The sequence below is a fragment of the Globicephala melas genome, chromosome 11 (genome assembly GCF_963455315.2).
Source record: "Globicephala melas chromosome 11, mGloMel1.2, whole genome shotgun sequence".
Lineage (NCBI taxonomy): Eukaryota > Metazoa > Chordata > Mammalia > Artiodactyla > Delphinidae > Globicephala > Globicephala melas.
In genome coordinates this window covers 46,807,953-46,831,126 of record NC_083324.2, presented here as the reverse complement: position 1 = coordinate 46,831,126, position 23,174 = coordinate 46,807,953, and the positions used below count along the sequence as shown (strand labels likewise).

Genomic DNA, 23,174 nt, shown 5'->3' with positions numbered 1-23,174 from the left:
GTATGGTTCCGTGGGCTCTACAATAGGTCCTTGTTGTCTAATTAATGCATAATTCAAAAGCCTCTTATCCCTTCTCCGGGAGCAGCTGTTGCTGACTGAGAAAAGCAGGAAGCTGAGAGCACCACCGGCAGCTTCAGGAGGCCCTACAGTCCAACCCTGACCCGGGCAGGAGCGACTTCTGGAGATTCCTGAAAAACCCCAGGACCAGAGGCTGGAGGAGGCCGCCCTCCCCACCAGGGCACAGGTTCTGTCTTCTGCCCGCCAAGGGTAAGACACAGGCGCTGAAAGTCAGGCAACCTGGAGAAGTCGTGCAGGGGCTGGAAGGACAGGACCCAGATGTTAGCTTAGAACAGTGGTCTTTAAACGGCTCAGCAAGCCGAGGGTGGTGCAGAGGTGCTCTGAGGGCCCTCGTGGGTATGGACGGCCTCCAGTTCCTTTCCTCTTCAACTGGAGCACCTGCCAACCTTGATCTTTCTTTATCAATTGGGTTTCCACTTGAGAATCCACTTTATAAAGAGAGATGCAGCTCAAAGTGTCTGAAAACCACTGTGTCAGAACAGGCTTCATCTAAGGCAAGAAGGCTGTCTAACCAGCACCGAGTGGCTGCGATGCAGGCGGCCAGACTAGGGAGGGACCGCGGCGCAGGGAGAGGAGAGAAGGCAGCGGGGAGGGGAGACTCAGCCGGGCCGGGGCAGACGGCTGTAGGGGGCCCAGGCCAAGGGGGCAGGCGGGACGGGACCAGCCAGCAAATGGTTTCTTTACCCTCCGTGTTGGAGGGGACAGGGATGAAGGCTCCGGAGCCCAGAGCCAGAAAGAGGCCAGGGAAGCATGAGCGTCAGTGGATCCAGTCGGCGAGTATTGACTGAAGCCTCCCATGTGCCAGGCCCCGACCCCGGCACTGGGGCGAACGAAAGAGACAAAGCCTCTGCCCTCATGAAGCTCACATGCTATCTGGGGCGGGGCGGGGGGCGGGCAGACAGTAAATGAACAAGGAAAGCAGCGTGTCATAGGGAGATGGGTGGCAGGTGGGAGGGATGAGGGGAAGCTGCTGGGTGGCAGGGGAGCTGAGACCTGAGGCTGGGAAGGGGCGGAGCCTGAAGCCATGGGGGAGAAGGGCTCCAGGCAGGGTCAGAGCGCGTGCCCTTGGGGAGGTAAGAAGTTCCTCTGGCAGGAGCAGCAGGGGTGAGGGCAGCGTCTTAGGAGGCGAGTTCAGGAGGCCGCCGGCAGGGCCTCGCAGGCAGGAGCACATACGGGCTCTCAAAGGACCACTCGCTCCGGCTGCTCGGCTGAGAATCCGCTGGGCGCGGGCGTGCATGCGGAGGCGCGGACACGGGACAGGGCATCACAGGATGGTGGAGGCTGAGACCCGGGCGCAGCGGGAAGGGACACGAGACGGGCGGAGTTCTGGAGAGACGGAGAACGTGGAGCTGAGAGCTCTGCCGGCCCGGAGGTGGGGAATGAGGAAGCAGGACAAGAATCAAGATGGATCACGGGGTTGGATTTACCTCAGCATCTGGTGGATGAAACGCTCAAAAACTAAAATATTTGATTTTTATTTCTTTTTATTTTCCTTCCTTAAAAATCTACTGGCACTATTTCAAAGCTACAGAATGCCCAGTGCGAAAACAGAAAAAGCAGCAGATACGATGTAGCAAGATCCTCAGGCCTCACAATGGAAGGTAGGTGAGACTTACAATTAATTAATTAATTTCTGGTTTATCCTTCAGTGCTTATTTTTTTAAAGATTTTATTGGGGTATAGTTGATTTACAACATTGTTAGTTTCAGTGTAAAGCAAAGTGATTCAGTTATACATACACATATATTCTTTTCTCATATAGATTATCACATTCAGTAGAGGTCCCAGTACTATACACTAGGTACTTGTTGTTTTTCTATCTTACATGTAGTAGTTGTGTGTATGCTAATCCTAAGTTCCTGATTTATTCCTACCCCCGCAATGGTTCCCCTTGAGTAACCATAACTTTGTTTTTGAAGTCTAAGTCTGTTTCTGTTGTGTAAGTTCATTTGCATCATTTAAAAAAATTAATTCCAACTATGAGTGATAATTGTATTTATCTTTCTCTGTCTGACTCACTTCACTGAGTGTGATCATCTCTAGGTCCATCCATGTTGCTGCAAATGGCATTATTTCGTTCTTTATTATGGCTGAGTAATATTCCACTGTATATATGGACCACATCTTCTTTATCCACTCCTCTGCTGATGGACATTTAGGAGGCTTCCATGTCTTGGTTATAGTAAGTACTGCTGCAGTGAACATTGGGGTGCATGTGTCTTTTCAAATTATGGTTTTCTCCAGATATGCCCAGGAGTGGGATTGCCAGATCGTATGGTAGTTCTATTCTTAATTTTTAAAGCAACCTCCATAATGTTCTCCACAGTAGCTGTTAACAGTTTCCATTCCCACCAGCAGCTTAGGAGGGTTCCCTTTTCTCTGCACCCCCTCCAGCTACTATAGTTTGTAGACTTTTGGGTAATGGCCATTGTGACCTGTGCAAGGTGAGACCTTGTTGCAGTTTTGATTTGCGTTTCTCTGATAATTAGGGATGTTGAGCATCTTGTCATGTTTTGTTTTGTTTTTTAAACAGTGTGAATAATGTTACCTCTTGAAATTGGCTTCTTGAAATACTGCACTGATTTGAATTCTTTTTCGATTACTTATCCCAGGACATTTCTTGAGGACAGGTGTTATTTATTTACAGCCCTGCAGGCCTTGTGAATATTAAGACCTGGGCAGGTGTCACATCCCTAGAGCCTGAGCAGGCTTGGTTCCCAAGGCTGGACTGTCCTGGGGCTGAGGGAGCTGGGAAGGATATGCCAGCAAACGAGCCCCTCCTTGGCCCTCTAGTGCCTGGTCCCCTCTGGATAGAACCACAACCTCCAGATCCAGGTGGGCCCTCCTACAGCTAAACCAAGCCTACTGCACCCAAAGGATGGTGGACTCTCTGGGCTGGAAGAATTTGAAAAGTCACCTGGTCTCCACGTCTCCTAGTGGTGGGGCTCCCACCTCCAGCTCCGTCCGTACAGTCGCCCCGCCTCCGGACGACAGCACACTCAGCAGAGCGGTTTTGCAGGGGTTGGGTATTGTCTGGTGGTGAAGGGTAAGGGGGAAGGGGCAGTGAGACAAAAGCCCTTGGGTGTTTGTTCTAATTTACAACCCAGAAACAAGAGTTTCCCTAAGGTTCTGGGTGCCCAAGGCAGCAGAGCTGGCATGAAGAAATCCTGCCGCCTTGTGGCCATTTCCCAGAAAAACAAGTTAAAAACCAGTGCTGATGGGCACTTGTCACAAGGCCTGGGGTGGGGGTGGGGGCTGTAAATGACACCTGCCCTCAAGAAATGTCCTGGGGTTGGTAATCGCAAAAGAATTCAAACAGGGCAGACTTTCAAGAAGCCAATTTCAAGAGGTAAATTTTACACTGTTGAAAAAAAAGGCACATGAAAAGATGCTCAACATCGGTAACTTTTAAAAAAATATTTTATTTTTTAACATCTTTGTTGGAATATAATTGCTGTACAATGTTGTGTTAGTCTCTGCTGTATAATAAAGTGAATCAGCTATATGTATACATATATCCCCTTATCCCCTCCCTCTTGTGTCTCCCTCCCACCCTCCCTATCCCGCCCTCTAGGTCATCGCAAAGCACAGAGCTGATCTCCCTGTGCTATGTGGCTGCTTCCCACTAGCTAGCTGTTTTACGTTTGGTAGTGTATTTATGTCAATGCCACTCTCTCAGTCCGTCCCAGCTTACCCTTCCCCATCCCGTGTCCTCAAGTCCATTCTCTACCTCTGCATCTTTATTCCTGTCCTGCCCCTAGGTTCTTCAGAACCATTTCTTTTTTTTTTAGATTCCATATGTATGTGTTAGCATATGGTATTTGTTTTTCTCTTTCTGACTTACTTCACTCTGTATGACAGACTGTAGGTCCATCCACCTCACTACAAATAACTCAAATAACTCAATTTTGGTATTTTATGGCTGAGTATTCCATTGTATATATGTGCTACATCTTCTTTATCCATTCATCTGTCGAACATTGCTAATTATTAGAAAGATGCAAAGCAAAACTACCATGAGGTACCACCTCGCACCAGTTGGAATGGCCATCATCAAAACATTACAAACAATAAATGCTGGCGAGGCCACGGAGAAAAGGGAACCCTCCTATGTCACTGGTGGGAATGGACATCAGTAACAGCCACTATGGAGAATAGTATGAAGGTTCCTTAAAAAAACTAACACTAGAGCTATTATAATATGATTCGGCAATCCCACTGCTGGGGCGTATATCTGCAGAAAACCATAATTCGAAAAGCCACATACACCCCAACATTCACTGCAACACTATTTACAATAGGCAAGACATGGAAGCAAGCTAAATGTCCATAGACAGAGGAATGGACAAAGAAGATGTGGTACATACAAAGAATGGAATATTACTCATCCATTAAAAAGAACAAAATAGGGCTTCCCTGGTGGCACAGTGGTTGAGGGTCTGCCTGCCGATGCAGGGGACACGGGTTCATGCCCTGGTCCGGGAAGATCCCACATGCCGTGGAGCGGCTGGGCCCGTGAGCCATGGCCGCTGAGCCTGCGCGTCCGGAGCCTGTGCTCCGCAACGGGAGAGGCCGCAACAGTGAGAGGCCCGTGTACCGCAAAAAAAAAAAAAAAAAAAAAAAAAAAGAACAAAATAATGCCATTTGCAGAAACATGGATTGACCTAGAGATGATCATACTAAGGGAAGGAAGGAAGTCAGAGAAAGATAAATATGATATCACTTACATGTGCAATCTAAAGAAAAAGTGATTCAAATGAACTTATTAACAACACAAACAGATTCATAGAGTTCGAAAAGAAACTTATGGTTAGAAAAGGTAACGACACAAACACAAATGCTCACCAACCAATCAGGAAGCAGGCTATTTGTTCAATAGGATCTGGCCAGGAACTGTCACCGATTCCACAAGTGAAACAGATATGTGACTCCTTCACTGATTTGATGCATAAAATGACCCCATCATCTCCTGGGACACGGATCATGTCCACAGCCCTCCTGCATGGCCACCCTTTCTCTGTTTCACATCCTTGGCTTTTTAAACAAGCAATTTGTGTAGGTCGAGGAGAGAACGGGCAGCGAGGCCGGAGAAGTAAGTAACCAGAGGGGGACCCCAGCAGCACACTCGGACAATCACCCCGGTCCTCCACCCACCAGGCTCCTGCCCCCGCCCTCCTTACCCTGCTCCCCGGACACGTCAGCCTCGGCCTCCTTGGCCACAGCCTCTGCTTCCTGTTCCCTTCCCAGAGCATCAGCCTTGGCTCCTCTCACGCATGACCCCTCTCCGTCCACCACCCCTGACACTGAGGGCACCTGCGTCTCCTGCGAGCCTGGGGACCAGGCCTTCATCTTTCTACCAGTGGCGGCTTGCACAGCTTCCGATCCACAACGGTCACAGCAAATGACGGCTGCATGAATGAATGAATCCTTGCTAGCCAAACCTCCTTAGTCCACATCGTTAGGAAAACCACCCTGTTTTGAATATAATACTCTCCCTTTCTTCATAGTAGATCCATGAAACATCATCAACACTATCTTACTGCCTACAAAACTACTGACTATAACAGGATTCCTTCAAAGATACAAATGGCATAGAGACAGCACTGCTTATGAACCAAAAACCTTTTTCACTTTAAGATTTCTTCTCAATTTAATGACAGTGCAGATGAGGCTTGTTTCCTTCAGCAGATTTCAAAATTTTAAACAGTGAAGATTCTAATTAATCAAGTAGTAACTGAGTTTTCCCCCCTTGTTGCCACCCTTTTCCATCTGCACAGTTTCTTTGTGATACTCTTATCTTTCACTCTGCTCCTGAGTTGACTTTTATATTAACAAGCCCTGCTTCTCAAACTGAGGTACATGGTGGGAATGCAACTGAGGTTATTATACTGAGAAGACAGCCACATCCAATCCCTGGCACAACCGGGGGAATAAATAAATATGTTACTCCTAAGTGACATACAGCTTAATACAGTCGATATCCTAAGTTCAATACAGTTTTAATTTCCCATACTTACGAGTTCTGACTACCTGAATATTTTCAACGATTAGACGGAATGGTAAGACAGGAAGAGGGCTAAGAGCACTCACTCTTCTTTTCTTTTTATGTTCTCTCTTGCCTGTTGGGCTTTGGTGAGAATAAACCACTGGAGGTTTGCTGGATCGCAGAGGATAGGAATGTTAAAATGCCCAAGTTCGTGCAAACTTGGAGCATATCTGTCACTGTAATAAAGCATACGTAAAAGGAAAAATCAGCAACCTCTCCACCCCCATTCCACCCCCAAAGAAACGATTTTCTTAGTCTGATTAATGGAAAGGAACTCATCAAGAAAATCCGCCTCAAAGGTACAGTAAGTCCCCTACATATGAACGAGTTCCGTTCCGAGAGTGCGTTCCTAAGTCCAATTTGTTCCTTAAGTGCAACAATTTAGCCAACTAACACAATTTGGTTATATAGCACTGTACTGTAGTAGGTTTATAATACTTTTCACACAAATAATACATAAAAAACAAACACTTGAAATAAAGATACTGTACTACTGTACTCTCTACAGTACTGTACAGTGAAGTACACAAAAGCACAACCACTTGTAGAGGATGCACGCATGTGACAATGTACAGCAGACACATGAACTAACTTATGAGATTGGACACGTGAATGTACGCTTGCATCTTTGAAAGTTTGCAACTTGAAGGTTCATATGTAGTGGACTTCCTGTATAGCAGAATTGACTTGAAGTTTTGCTGTCCCCAAAGGGACACACTATCAGGATGACCACACCCTTCCTGGCCCTGTGACCTTCCTCATCTGTAAGATGGGGGTAGTAACCCACTCCATGGTGAGGTTGTGAGAGCTGAAGAGATAATGCATTTAAGTACCAAGCACTGTGCCTGATATGCACACTGTTGATTTCACATTAGTTTAATCCTATAAAGTTTTCCACAGGACTGATTTGCCCTGTAAGGGGCAATATATTTACAGAATGTTCTAGAGACTCAATCTTTCAATCCTCTCATGTTGGCTTTTCTCAAGTTTAAAAGAGTGTTGCCAACAGAGGTGGTGACATTCCTTTCTTTAATTCCTAAGAATCACACATGGAAATACAAAACAATTTCATGCATGGACACACACAGCCCATCTGACTGAATGAATAAAAGTAATTGTTTTAGATACTTGCCTGTTAAGGATCATTTGCAAACCACGCAAACTTCGAGGGTGAAAAGGTATTCGACTTTTCAAGAGTCTATTATAGAACACGTCGAGAAGAGAGTAATATTCTTCAAGTGTCAACACTGGCTGTAATTCTTCGATATAAACAACTTGGATGCCACCTAGAAGATAGCTTATTTGGTCCTCCAGAAGCATCAGCCTCCTCTGCAGGTCAAAATAACTCGGTAATCTTTCAAAAAGCTACAGTATTTTTTTTTTTGAAAAAAAGGGAAGGAATATTTAGTTTTATGGTACTTTAACAGTCCAAGTTCAGGACTCCAATAAATGGTACTGAGAAATTCTAACAAGAAAATGATAAATTATTTTCCTAGAAGGAAAGTTCAAGTAAGCAATAAGAAAAAAGCTATGGAGTGCTGGAAATATTAATATTCAAAATAAACCACTGTAAATCTTAGGAACTTTTAGCTAGGAATTGAAGAGATTGCAGAAGAAAAGAAATATGTTCCAAATAAAAATAAGTGTTAAGTACTAACATTTAAATATTCAGGTAAGACTCTCAAATTAGGTTAGAAAGATTAAATGGTATAATAAAGAAGGGTTTTAGAAATAAAGTCTACATATTTCAATTCCAAGTCTATTCTTTCAGAATTTCTATTCTATTAGAAAGTCTGTTCCTTCAGAATTTCCCTTAATTCAACTAAATTCAATTATGGAGCACCTATCATGTACTTAAGTACTAAACTGGGTCCTTGGAATATAGAGGTGATAAGAATTTGTGTCCCTGTTTGCCAGGCTCATGGTCAGGGTGCAGGGAAACAAAACAAGAATCAGAATTCAGCGTACCAAGTGCCACATCAGGGTGAAGGGACTGGAGGGTCAAGCAAAGGTTTCTAAAGATGTCTAATGTAATCAATATGAAGAGATAAAGAGGATTTAGAGAAGGTTAGACACATTGCTAATTATTAAAGAAATGCAAGTCCAAACTACAATGAGGTACCACCTCACATTGGTCATAATGGCCATCATCAAAAAGTCTACAAATACCAAATGCTGCAGAGCATGTGGAGAAAAGGGAACCCTCTTACACAGTTGGTGGGAATGTAAGTTGCTGCAGCCACTATGGAGAAAAGTATGGCGGTTCCTTAAAAAACTAAAAATAGAGTTGCTATATGATCCAGCAATCCTACTCCTGGGCATATATCCAGACAAAACTATAATTTGAAAAGATATATGCACCCCAATATTCATAGTGGCACTATTCGCAATAGCCAGGACATGGAAACAACCTAAATGTCTATTGACGGATGGATAAAGAAGATGTGGTCCATATATACAATGGAATATTACTCAGCCATAGAAAAGAATGAAACAGTGCCATCTGCAGCAACATGGATGAACCTAGAGATGACCAAACTAAGCGAAGTAAGTCAGACAGAGAAAGACAAATACCATATGATATCACGTATATGTGGTATCTAAAATATGACAGAAATGAACTTATCTACGAAGCAGAAACAGAGTCACAGACATAGAAAACAAACTTATGGTTACCAAAGGGGGAAGGAGGTGGGGGAGGAATAAATTAGGAGTTTGGGATTAGCAGATACAAACTACTATATATAAAATAGATATACAAGGTCCTCTTGTATAGCACAGGGAACTATATTCAATATCCTGTAATAAACCATAATGGAAAAGAATATGAAAAAGAATATGTATATGTATGTATAACTGAATTACTTTGCTGTATACCAGAAATTAATACAACACTGTAAATCAACTATATTTCAATGAAAAAAAAAGGAATAGAGAAGGTTAGCTGCATGTGGGAAAGTTTCAGGGGAAGAATAAAGCATGTGCAAACCTGGAAGCACCAATAGGGACAAAGCAGGTTCAAAAACAAGGAGTTTGGTGTGGCTGGAGGGTGGCACACGTGGCCTAAGTGGAAGGAGGCGAGGCTGAAGAGGCAGGTGGTGCTGGGTCGGGGAAGGACCTGTGTCCTACATTACAGACTCAGATTTTATGCAGAAAGTTGCAGTTATATTAGAGGAGTTGAAAGGCATCAAAAACTCTGCTATAATAAAAGCAATAGCAGTATAAAAATTCCACAAAGTATTTATAATATACTTCTAACACTTTTTGAAAAACAATTTTACTACCTATTATCACATGTAGAGATTCATGTGACACGACCACAGTCAAGACATAGAAGAGTTCCATCACAAGGATCCCCTCTGCTGCACTTCCATAGCCACAGACACCTCTGCTCTCTCATCCCCTGACCCCTGCAACCACTAATCTGTTCTTTCTATAATTTTATTATTTGAAGAATGTTATATAAATGGAATCATACAGCATGTATTCTCGTGAGATTGACTTTTTTCACTTTGTACAATGCCGTTGAGAGCCACCCAAGCTGTTGCCTGTATCAGCAGTTCATTCCTTCTTACCACCGAGTGGAGTTCTGTTGCATCGATGTGCCAAGGTTTGCGTCACCATTCAAATACTGGAGGGTATTAGGGTTCTTCCTAGTTTTTTGCTATCACGAACATTTGTGTACAGTTTTGTTTCTCTAGTATAAATGCCCAAGAGGGCAGCTGCCAAACCCCATGATAAACACGTGTTTACTATTATAAGAAACTGCCACACGCTTTGCCAGGGTGCCTGTGCCATTTTACATGCTCAACAGGAATGTATGAGTGATCCAGTTTTTCTGCATCCTCGCCAGCATTTGGTGGTATCATTATTTTTCAGTTTAGCCATTCTGACAGGTGTGCAGTGACATCTCATTGCATTTCCCGATGGTTTTTCATGTGCTTATTCGGCACCTGTATGTCCTTTTCTGTGACATATCTATTCATGTTCTTTGCCCATTTTCTAATTGTTTATTTTTTTTACTGTTGAGCTTTGAGTGTCCTTTATATATTTAGATACAAAGACTTTGTCAGGTAGGTGGTTTGCAAATATTTTCTACCAGATATTTGATTTGAACAGATATTTCACCAAAGAAGATATACGGATGGCAAAAGAGCACATGAAAAGATGCTCACCACCATTCATCATTAGAGAAATGCAAATTAAACCCACAATGAGATAGAACCACACACCTCTTAGAGTGGCTAAAATTAAAAAGATGACCATAGCAAGTGTTGGCAGTTTTTTGTTTTTTGGTTTTTTTTGCGTTACACAGGCCTTTCACTGTTGTGGCCTCTCCCGTTGCGGTGCACAGGCTCCAGATGCGCAGGCTCAGCGGCCATGGCTCACGGGCCCAGCCACTCTGCGGCATGTGGGATCTTCCCAGACCGGGGCATGAACCCGTGTCCCTTGCATTGGCAGGCGGAGTCTTAACCACTGCGCCACCAGGGAAGCCCAAGTGTTGGCAGTTTCTTAAAAAGTTAAAATACCCTAACATATCTGGCCATTCCACTTTTAGGTATTTATCCAAGAGAAAAGGAAATATATGTCCATATAAACTTTGTAGATAAATGTTCATAGCAGCTTTATTTCTAGTAGCCAAAAGCTGACATAACCCAACATCCATCCATAAGTGAATGGATAAAGAAACTGGTATATCCATATGATGGAATACTACGTGGAAATAAAAAGGAATAAATACACACAATAGCATGGATGAATCTGAAATTATGCTAAATGAAAGAAATCAGATCCTAACCCCAACATACTCTGATTCCACTTATATAAAACTCTAGAAATATACACTAATCTATAGTGACAGAAAGCAGACCAGTGGTTGCTGGGGTAGGGGGTGGTAGATGGAAGAGAGGGTTTACAAGGGACATGAGCATTCTTTTGTGGGTGATGGATGTGTTCACTATCCTGATTATGGTAATGGTTTCATGGGTATTTACATATGTCACATCTCATCAAATTATACCCACTAAATATGTACAGTTTATTGTAAGTCAATTATACCACAGTAAATCTGCTGAAAACAAAACAAACAAAACAAACAAAACAACAGAATGAAGGCCTTTAGCCTATGCTTCAGAAAAGACTATAAAATTTCCAGATAAAAACGGACTTAAAAATCAGTCCTCTAACAATTTAAACTACAAAATATTAAGCATCTGATCTGCAAACAGATGATTCAAATTTTTTTTAGTTTACTGACATATTAGCATAGTTTGAAACAAAAGTATGTCGATAACAAATTAGAGATTTTTTTTTGCTTTTAAGCTTTTTCTTACTTTTGTCCAGTGATGATGGACATCCATTGTTCCCAGCATCACATGGCCCACTGCACTCATCCCGGACCGGTCTGTAAATATTATTGTACATCCTGATGATAAAGCACAAACCTTTGGTCACTGTCCAGAGAGGCTTCATTCTTTCAGCACTGTGCAAATAATAATCCTGTGTCAACTCAGGATTAAATTCGGTAGAAGCTTAAAGCCTAATTTTATGTCACTGTTTAAGTCAAAGGAACAGATTTTAAAATTCAGCTGATATAAAGTCACATCTATCAATACAAAGACTTTTAACACTTAGCTTTCCTCTAGAGTTTACAGATGTGTATAGCCGTTAAGGGGTATGGATTTCGGAAGTGAATGGAAATTGTTTACCTTTTGCATTTTTAAGGCTTTCCAAGTTCTGCTGGGCTAAGCGGCCTAAACTGTGCAGCTGACTGCAGCGGTGGGCGATGCCCCAGCTCCTCTGCCACCTGGTCCAACAGAGCACACAGCCCATTAACACCCGTGTCCCCCCAGAGGGAGGCACACACTCGCCCCCACTGCTTGACTCCCGTGAAAGCCGAGGAGTTGCTTTCTCAAGGAGACACACAACATGTTTCCAAACTAACTCATTTTTCAAGAAGCAGCCAAATGGGAAATGAATCGTTTACCAGAGGGTAAAAATCTTAGCACTATATTCAGCGATCCAAAGACTTAAAACAAGCAAATACACTGTGTTGTTTCTCTTAAAATAAGAGGATGAAATGGGGAAAACTTTGACAAAGATCTTTTTCTTCTTTATGTTGTTTAATGACAGTGTTGTCTTAGATTTAAGTTCCAACTAGGAATTCCAGTTTGGTTTATCAGAATTTTTTTTTATCATATTCTAGAGAAAATGATTTTTACGACATCGTGTAATCTGCTCATTTTATAGATGAACATTATTACACCTCAGTGACAAAATGGAACTTGATATTCACATGATGTCACAGAGGCACTTCTGTGTATGTGTAAAGAGCCCCGGTATTAAGTGGTATCAGAAAACCAACCTTCGAATTCTAATTCTGTGATTTACTAGCTCTGTGACCTTCAACAAACTGCCTCTAGTCTTCCTAAGGTTTCTCTTCATGCTTGCCCAGTGGGGACACTTCTTACAGCACAGGTAGTGTACATCATAGGGGATGAACATGTGAAGGAGTAAGGCGCTCAACAGGCTTTCAGAAAACTTAGGTTCCTTCTTCATGCTAACGCCAATTCTGATGAATGTCATTTCTGATAAAGTGAAATCGGCTTTCAAAATTATTCCTTTAACACACAATGTCATCAGTCACAATGCTTCCTTTCGTTGGAGACTTGGTTAATTTCTCAGTAAGCCGAGACACTCACGTCCATGGTCCTTAAATGTTTTGGTCTCGGGACCCCTTTGCACTCCTAAAAACTGAGAACCTCGAAGAGCTTTTGTTTATATGGGTTATAGCTATTGATATTTACCATAGCTGAGAAATTTCTCCATTATATTGTAAAATAATGTTTATTTCTCTTTATGTTTAAGAAATCCTTTCATTTTCCTGATCCATTCTGCCTTCTCGCATCTCTTAAAATTTATTTAGAAAAAGTTATTTTCATGCATATTAATATGTTTTTTTATATACCTGTAAGAAGGATCTTATTATTTTGTTTTTAGTTAGTGAAGTCTATGTTACTAGATTATGGAATTGGAAGGGCCCCCTCTAATCACAGCTTGGATGTGATGAAAAGACAGCAGTTATCAGCACAAACCCAAACATGCCACACAGTCCAGGTGTAAACACTTTCCTCTGAAATTTGAATCATCTTGGACAACTATGATTTGAATACATAAGAATAGAACATATAAGTACTATCTGTATTCTGCAAGCCCAGGAAAAAGGTGCTGTTATGATATCCAAATGGTCATTTGGTTCAATTTAAGTAAAAAGTCCTGATAATGATGGCTGAAAACAACAAAACAGGCTACAGCAAAGAGTAACAGAAGTTTAAGCTCCAGACCAGATGACAATACCTCAGGGTTCTTGTAATGCAGAGTCCCATGACTGAATCACACCACCCCCTCCTTAGGGTTGTAACAGCTGTTAAATCTATTTTTATAATAGATAAAGATTCAGCATGTATCTTTATACAACTGTGATTTCTAAGTTTATGAAAACATTTAAAAAGTCATGTTATAGTGACTACAGGTAATAATACTGTATTGCATTTTGAAAGTTGCTTAAAGAGTAGATCTTAAAAGTTCTCATCACAAGAAAAAAATTGTTTTGTAACTATGTATGGTGACAGATGTCAACTAGACTTATTGTGGTGGTCATTTTGCAATGTATACAAATAAGGAATTATCATGTAAAACACTTGGAACTAATATAATGTTATATGTCAATTATACCTCAATTAAAAAAAAAGTCATGCTATATAACACAGAATAAAAGAATACAACATTTATTTTTTATCTTCCTTCCTCTTTTTAAACTTAAGTACCAGTCTTACATGATTGGGAAATAATTATTTTTTATACATTATGGGCATAGGAAAAGTATATTTTTCACAAGCCCATTATGTTAAAAAAAAACTATTATGCTAAAAATATCAGTATCTAAACTTTACTTCACTATTTTAAGCAAGAAATTCATATTGATTTTCTTACATAAACATTTGATTACTTTCATAAAAAGATAACTGAATATTTAGTGAACACAGTAATTAAAGATGCAAATATTTAACTGTTAGAAACCTTTACCAAAGGTAATCTCTAAATTAGGTTTTCTCTTCTTCATTACCTGATATCCGAGAGCTGCAATTGATGGGACAGTTCATCTTTTAAACGATCTAGTTCTTTTCTAAGTGGCAAACTATTCTTCAGCTTTTTAACAGCACTTTTCCCATTATTATCTAACCAGGATCTAGAAAGAAGAAAAACAGAGATATACACTTTGCAATACTAACTATAATGCAGACATTTCTACTATTGAACGATGTGTTCATTGACTTAAAGCAGCCCCAGTGTTAAACTGAGTTTGCCATCAAACGTTTGCCAAATTATAAGTACTGTTGCGAAGTCTATTCTTTTAGAGTAAATACTTCTAAAATAGGTTTCTTGGAAAACTGCCAGCATCTGTTAAATCATATTCTACTTATGACAACTTCCTTTGTCTATCAAAAAAATTCAATTTAAATTATACCAAGCCTGTTGCTAGATTTCCAAAGATGGGATGATTTTTAAAGAATTAAAGATACTTCAAACCTCACTTATGTTTATTGCACTCTTAGGCAGGCTATACTAGACCATCACTTACATCAGTCATCTACAGGCGACCCTTTTCCTACTGGAGCAAATGAGCAGATGATGTTCTAGTGCAGCCAGACGGTGAAAAAGTCAATTCAGAAGACGCACCTAATGGTACTGGTGACATTCAAAAGGCAGTATTTCCTGATGAAGGGACTTGCGAAGGGAACTCTGTGGATTCTAACTGGGTAGATCCAGTCTCTTCCTTTGTTTTCGTCTTGGTTGTTAGCACCCTGAGCCTCCCTGCTCACCCCCTCAGCGCTCTGTCCAAGTGCTCCCACTGGTCAGACCTCACCAGTCTCGGTGTCTCCGTCCACATGCTCCTGTCGGGTGGGTCTGTTTGCCCCTCAGTTCCTTTCCACCCAACCAAATGCCCAGCTCTAGTCTCACCTCTCTCCACCTTTATTTTTTTCCCCCGTCAACTACATCATAGGCTCAGCAGAAAGATGTTCTTTTAATTCTGCATTTCTTAGAACGTTTACTTCAGTGAAGTCTTAAAAGAGAAAATAAACATCAAATTCGGCGTAAGGATTAGAAGGGGAGAGCTTCAGAAAAGAGCTGAGGGCAGCCTGGGTGGCCTCGTACCGAGCAGCATGGCCCTTTGGGAGGTTATCACTTCCTCGGTGTTATAATGGTCATGGCACAAGGGATGCTGGCTGTCGCTCAGAGCCTCTAGTCTCCTAGGGGAGTCTGGACAAACGAGAGGCCTGGGTGGTGCCTAGGAGGCTGAATGGCTGCTGCAGGAGTAGGCAGGGCAGAATGGCAAGGTGACTTGGGGATCAGAGGAACATTTTGGGTCCAAGATGTAGTGGTGGAGTGGGCCCTGGGTACAGCCGTGCAAGAGAAAGCTCCAGGGGGTTAGGGGAAAAATGGTCTAAAGCACGCCATCCCCAGGCCACCTGACACCCCCTGTGGGACACCTGTCAGTGACTGATGGTCAGGTGTTAGGATAACTCTGCAGAAGGGCTCATATGTCCATCTCAGAAGTGCTTGCCAAATAAACCTTTTGAAGGTTCCTTATTAAGTCACTTTAAAGGTTTGAGATGTTGTGATCTAAAACATTTAAAAAATAATCAAGTTCAGGGAATTCCCTGGTGGTCCATTGGTTAGGACTCCCGCTTCCACTGCAGGGGACACTGGGTCCTATCCCTGGTCGGGGAACAACCATCTGGCACACTGCACAGCGCGGCCGCAAAATAATAGTAATCAAATTGAAACTTTCAGAACCAATCAAATCATTATGCGTGCATCAAATATTTATCCTGAAAGCCGAACAGTGTGTTGTGTTGGGAATCTAAGGAAGATACATCTAGTAAGGAACAGAGAGAGAAGCAACTGGAAGAGAATATATGAGCTTCTAGGAGAACAGAGGAAGAATTAACTAATTCTGCCTGGAAGGTTCTAACCTGAGAGATGGACCAGATTTTTCCAGGCAGATTAGTGAAAGGGAAGGGCATGCCAACCACGCCAGTGCACAGGGAAGTATAAGATGAACCAACGTGCCCAGATCACACGATGCCTAGAGGGAGGGTGGTGTGAGATGAGACTGGAGAGGCACATATGTGTGTGTGTGTGTGAGATTATAAAAGGTCTTGCACATTGGGGTAAGGAATTGGGATCTTTTCCTCTAACTAAAGATGTTCCACTTTGTTTCTTTGGCCGTGAGGAGGAGCTTGCAGGGATCTTAGTTCTGGAACAGGGATTGAACCTGTGCCCCCTGCAGTGGAAGCTCGGAGCCCTAACCACTGGACCACCAGGGAATTCCCTATATTCCCCATTTTTTTGACTCACTAAATGTGTGCAGTCATTAATAATTCTTCCTACTCCCTCTTTAAGAATACTGGTAGTGATTTTATTTCTGCTTTCTGTGTGAGAAATAAGAAAATAATATCTTACTTTGTATCACGATTATTAGCTATTACAATTTTTCAACCTTTTCGTCATTTATTAAGTCATACGTGTTAATCAGTTTACTTTAAATTATGTAATAGAAAGGATGCTTTTTGCCAAATGAATTACCAAATGGCATACTATGTTGGGTTTGGGGACCAAATGTCTTAAACTGTAGAATGAAATATAATCTTACGATTATATATATTCATGACCTGATTGTTGGAATTCTTACATTTAGTGTATAAAATTTAACTGATCTAGTTTAACAATTTTTGTGTTTTGTGTCTAAACACGGAGATAAAAATGAAGGTTCTACACATGGCATTTTCTTTCTATCTATGTAGATATTAGATCTATCTATAGATATAAAGACAAAGATACATGTATCCTAGCTCTGGCCACTGAGAAGTTCAGTAGCAATTGAGACATGCACCACCCAGATCTTGGTTTCTAAAAATCATTCCCTCCTAAAAAGAACCAGAGCTTCTTGGCAAAATGGTTCAATCAAACACTGGGCCAGGGAAAGTCCAGATGAGCCTGGAACACCTTGGTGAACCAGGAAGTAAGAGAGTTCTCAAAGAATGATGGGGACATAGGAGCCGGCTTGAAGGGATGATAAGGTTAGAAAATTGCCATTTGGCAACCATCATCATAATATGTGATTCAGGCAAAAATCATCAATGAGCACTAGAGCTAAGGGGTAAAACTTCAGTGTTAAAAGGATATTTACACAGCCCTAAGTATCTGCTCAAAAGAAACTAACTGAAGGGAAAAATAGTTCCTTTACTGGGGAAAAAACTGGGAGACACCACCTTAATCAAATGATCCAAGTTAATATCACTAGTAATGGGATAATCAACATCATATGCCTCCTATATAACATTGAAAACAACACACTTCACTTTCCGGGTATTCCTGCCAAATATGAATAACCTGACTCTAGTTATGAGAAATACCAGATAAACTCAAAACACTCAAATTGAAGGACATTCTACTAAATAACAGCAAGGCAATGGAAGACAAGAAAACACTGAGGAACCATTCCCGATTAAAGGAGGTTACAGAGACTAAAGTTATGACTTATAATTTGAAAAACAATGACTTAGCCTATAAATAAGGAGAAGGCTGAATAAGTGTATTATATGAGTTAAAGCATGATTATAGCATTTCCAAATATCCTACAGAAATAATTCCAATATTGTAATTGTCCAATGTGGCATTTTGTGGACACTAAGAGGATTCAGAGCTTAGACAATGCAAGTGAAATAAAACTTTGTGTGCAAACTTCAAATAGAAAAAATGGAAGTCTGACACTTACTAATATCTCAGTAGTTAACAGAATAGCATTTCAATGGTCTTTCTATAGTTCAATGACATGTTTTTTTCAGTGGGATAGACATTACATATGGGATCATTCTGTTTAGATACAAATGGATCCTGTTGTCTCCTTGCAAACACAAATTCTATAAATACAATATATTTTAGTTATAAAATTATTTGATAATCGGGGAATATATGCAAAATATGGAAATACTAAAAGCTACAACACAAAGTAGCATTTTCTAATTTTTTTAGGCTGGCATATTCTTTTTATTATAGTATATAATTAGAAAACCTTACATATTAAACATTTCATTATAGTGTTTTTATCACTATAAAGTGATTTTACAGTAAGATAAAGCACAATTTGCTGAGAAATTGAAAATTACACAGCATGTCCTAAAATGTACATTGAAATGTAACTGCCAGATATAAGAAGAAAATAGATTAAATGGAGCTTTTATGACCTGATAATTCTTCTATGTTGTGTTTTCAAAAACTCAACTAATTTATTTTCATAATTTCTGTGATTTATTTCAGCCTGCATGTCTCTGCGGAAACATAAGGAAAATTATTTGAAAGTTTACACTAAATAGAACTGTTATATTTTCTCTTTTTAACATTACATTCTGAAATATTAGAAATAACATGCTTTCAAGATTAATTTTTTTTTTTTTTTTTTTTTTTTGCGGTACGCGGGCCTCTCTCTGCTATGGTCTCTCCCGCCGTGGAGCACAGGCTCCGGACGCGCAGGCTCAGCGGCCACGGCCCGCGGGCCCAGCCGCTCCGCGGCACGCGGGACCCTCCCGGACCGGGGCACGAACCCGCGTCCCCTGCATTGGCAGGCAGACTCTCAACAACTGCGCCACCAGGGAAGCCCCAAGATTAAATTTTGATCAGGTGAATGCAATTTGTAAACCAGGTGAAGATCAGCTGGATGTAAATTGCAGAATTATTTTTATGCTTCCTCTGAACTGTGTAATTCAGCATGTGCTCCTTATGCGTCCTCTCCTATAACTACAGATATAATAAAGATGAGGTAAACAATACAAGAATGAAAATAAAAACAAACCGGATATGGCCAAAATGACCATGGTGGTGAATAAGTTTTGTCCGAGTTACAGCCCCTAAATCTCCTGACTATGGGACAGTCATTCCATTCATATGGTTTGAAACCTGTCAAATGGTTCAACGATTTTATAATTATTTGCAAAATAATAACAAATTAAAAAAATTAGGACTTCTCTGGCGGTCCGGTGGTTAAGACTCCACACTTCCAATGCAGGGGGCTTGGGTTCGATCCCTGGTTGGGGAACTAAGATTCCACGTCCCACGTGGCGTGGCCAAATAAAAAATTAATAACTGAAACAAGAAACTGATACAAACTGGCTTTGATGACATAAGCTCCTGGAATCCTTACTGGGAAAAACTAACATAAAACAAAACCTTGAACAAACCCTCATCAGCGTTCCTGCAAACTGGGCAACATCCATATTTGGGAAAAGGTCAAGATTGGAAAGGGGTGCTGGGCCTGTGTGAACACACTGGACCAGGGAGACCAGGTTAGGTTATGGAAATAAGAGATATGAAATCTTCCAAATTCATACAACTGTCGTAACCGGGGCACCGGCCCTCTAAGGCATGATGGTAAAGGCAACAGATTTTTTTTGGCAGCATTTATTGGATACTGTAATTTACCCAAAGGGCCCAAAGAGCAGCATGTATTCCTTTTCTTGCCTTTTTCAGTGTAGAGCTGTCCTCTCCTATCCTACCCAGCCTAGACCTTCTGCTCTAAAATTATACCTAATAAGCTAAACTCAAACTCTATGAGGTGTGATGATCTGGTTCAGGTAAGTCAATAACATATCAATGTTCAAGAAATATAACCCAAGGACCTCCGATACAAGCATCAAAAACTAAACAAAACAGAAATCTCTAACCGGTCGATTTTAGAAGAGAAGCTTTGAGTAGGAAGATTTAAGGTGATACCAGTCAACTCTCAATATTCTCTAGCCCAAGAAAAATATATGGAAGTAAAAGATATGAAACAGCATTACACCAAGAACCAGCCACAACCCTATTCCAGCTCTTCTGTAAGAAACTCTAAATACTGTCTGTTTCATTTAGGATAATTCAATATTAATTTTAAATCACAGTTTTAAAGTGAATGCAAGATCTCTCTTATAAACAGGGATAAAACATGTAATGCTTTATTGTTGTTAATTTCATTTGTCAAAGCTAAGAAAACAAAGGTTCTACCTGGCTATGAATGGATTTACTTCATTGTTTGACAAGATACATAGCTATTGACAACTGAATTTGGATAATAATGATCAATAAATTAGACAGTTATATTTCTACTGATTTCAATTTCTAAAACAGTGGTCTATTTAATTTATGTTGCTATCTTCCTTAGAGTAGGCAAATCAAAATGACATGTTTTGAGCTTGTGCTGGTAACTGTCAACATGAGAGCTTGAATTTAAAACAAAGTATCCCTCTGGAGGAAATGAAGAATTCATAGTAACACAACTCATGTACACTCAGAAAATTTCCTTAACACAATGTATCTCTTGCTAAAAACAGCAGATACTTTAAGTCAACAGTAATGAAACTAACAGAGGCACTGTTTTAAAAAAAAATGGTCCTCTACATTCATTGCTGAGTCACTTCTACTGCTACCATCTGTATTAAGCTACTTTACATTTCCATATTAAACCTTGAGTTCTCCACACCCAGCCTCCAGCACTTCACATTCACACTTTTCCAACAATTCTTTAATTCAGTGAAATAAAAACGCTGGTTGGGTTTTATGAATCTACGAAGCAGATTAGTAGAAAGATGATTAAAGCATGTTCCCTACTCTTAAAAATGCATTATCTAGTAACATGTAATATAATATAATGTGAGAGTGCTTACTTTTATTAAAGACTGAAGAATTTTATTGGATGAACTACATACAAATAAGGAAATTATAAATACTCAGCTTGGACAAGGAACCAATGGAATAGCACTTATCTTGGTGAATTGGCTTTTCCCAGTTCCAGTCTGTTTTCGTTGTTCGCCAGCTGACTAACTCTGAGTTCTGGGTCCTTGGGACAATCTTTTCATGATGGCTACACATCTAGCTCCAGACCAAAATTGTACCCTGTGAAACACTCAACTGAACCACAGACTAATTGCTGAATTTCTTTAATATGTTATTCTAAAGCCTCTTGACTTAAGGTCCAACAACTCTCATTGTTACTTTTATGCCCTGACTTATCCAATCCCACTTTTTTTCTATACCAAAAGGTAGGTCAGACATTCCGAAGGTTTTGTTCATCGGGACACACTGTGAGATCGTTAGAGCAATGGGTATAAGCAGAAGTTTCATGGGCTGGATCCCAGTGCGTGCAAGGCTGAGACCCTCTCTTCTAGCTCATGTTTTTTTGGGGTTTCCTTTTGGCTGCATTGGGTATTGTTGCTGCATGCGGGCTTTTCTCTAGTCGAGGCGAGTGGGGGCTACTAACTACAAATAAGTTCAGTTAAATAAAAACTCTTACGTACGTTAGGGTTGTTTCCATTCTCCAGACTTGCTCGAGGTCTTCATCGGGGTCCTTGAATCCAGTAAAGGAGTAGTAAGACTTGTCCCATTTGATGGGCCTGTCAGATATCCTTGTGGCCTCTTTGAGAGGCTGGGAGTGCACATTAGTATTCAAGCTTTGGATATGTTCAATAGATAAACTGCAGGAGTTGAGAATATATAACACTGTGCTTAGCAGATCTCTGGTGTGCAAAGTAAATTTGACTGCTCGAAATCCTAGAGAATATAATTCCCCCAAACAGTTAATACAGATGATTATTTGCTTTACTTGAAAAACATTTCTTTTCATATAACATTTATAGAATCAAAATCTTTAGAACACTCCATTACTCATTAAAATTCATCCTATTGGAAAATCATCTGTAAATGGAAAACTACATCCCTTCTCCAAAACTGTACCACACTACCTCCATCTTCATGAAGTCCTCTGTCAGCTCCCGTTTCTAGTTTGGCGCCAGTGACCAAACCCACCCCAGCCCAAGACGGGGATTGAGAATATTTTCAATGCTGTTCATAAATTTGGTCTCTACAGTCTAAGGGTTGGAAAAGCTCTCCTATGAGCAAGTGTCCACCAGAGAGGGTGTCCAGCACTAAAGAGAAGGGGGAGGGTGGAGGTAGGGGGAGGGTGGGGCAGGCTGCCCTGCTTCAGTGGTTCAAGGAGGGGGGCCAATCCAGTCTCAGGGGTCACAGAAACCCATCTCAAATTTTCTCTACGGTTGAAAGAGACTGTCCTCATACTCCCCCATCCAACTAGCTAGGGACACAATATTTTCAGAAGTGACTCAAAGTTCCCTAATTTTTTAAAAGTTAGCACTTCACAATCTGACTTTAATGCAAGTAGTCCCTGGGCTCAGGGTAGTAATCTAACTTACGTCAACAGTAGGAAATCTACTGGTTCCCCTGCACCTTTACTGGGTATTAAACATGGCGCTAGTTGAATTTACATAACTTTTCAGTGAACACTCTCACCAGTGCCATTATTATCTCTCTTTTGAAATGTGAAGAAGCGGAGGTTCAAGGAGGTTAAGAAGCGTGAAGTGAGGGCTGAAATCTGAGCTGCCAGCAAGCCAAGCGTTTTCCCCATTATAACATGCTGACTCTTTTTTTGGAAAAATTTTTAAAATTAGTTTGGAAAATTATACAAGGGTTATATAAGTACATCCTTCTTGTAAAATTATATATACAAAGTAAAAGTCTCCTGTTGACAGGCACACAACCTCACACTTGCACTAGATGTAACCCCATTAACATTTAGGTATACAAGCATTGAGACCTGCACTGCCTAATACGGTAGCTACCAGCCATATGTGGCTATTTATGGGTAAAATTAAATTGATTGAAATTAAATACAATTTAAAATTCAGTTCCTGGTCATACTAGCCCCACTTCAAGTGGTCAGTAGCCACATGGGGCTAGTGCCAGCTGTACCAGACAGCGCTCATACAGAACAGTTACCTCTCCGCAGAAAGTTCTCTTGGACAGCACTGCTCTAGACCTTTTCTATGTGCTTTGTGTGTATGTTATATATGACATATACGCTTTTGTGTCTGCATGAACACACACCCACAGTGTGATTTGTTCCTTTTTAACATATAAACTGCACCATTCTGGATCTATTACT

The 23,174-nt window shown here is 40.9% G+C and overlaps 1 protein-coding gene and 1 long non-coding RNA gene across 6 annotated transcripts in view; one reads left to right on the top strand and one right to left on the bottom strand.

Moving 5' to 3' along the window:
• TCAIM (T cell activation inhibitor, mitochondrial) overlaps positions 1-23,174 on the bottom strand; it is a 36,707-nt gene that overhangs the window by 1,420 nt on the left and 12,113 nt on the right. The window contains exons 5-10 of one of the 5 annotated variants that reach the window (XR_004033826.2): positions 21,517-21,769; positions 14,250-14,372; positions 11,833-11,930; positions 11,458-11,549; positions 7,257-7,489; positions 6,096-6,300 (exon numbers count right to left, since the gene is read on the bottom strand). Coding sequence is in view for 4 of the 5 variants with exons in the window: in XM_030830222.2 (XP_030686082.2) it covers positions 6,169-6,300; positions 7,257-7,489; positions 11,458-11,549; positions 11,833-11,930; positions 14,250-14,372; positions 21,517-21,769 (931 nt within the window). In the remaining variant the exon portion in view is untranslated. Of the gene's footprint in view, positions 1-6,095; positions 6,301-7,256; positions 7,490-11,457; positions 11,607-11,832; positions 11,931-14,249; positions 14,373-21,516; positions 21,770-23,174 lie in introns of those variants that run through there. The other 4 variants (XM_060307621.1, XM_030830222.2, XM_030830227.2 and 1 more) reach the window with 4 other exon arrangements.
• Positions 92-9,890, top strand: LOC132598087 (uncharacterized). The gene is made up of 3 exons (XR_009565760.1): positions 92-267; positions 1,610-1,679; positions 9,425-9,890. It is a non-coding gene; the product is annotated as an uncharacterized lncRNA (long non-coding RNA).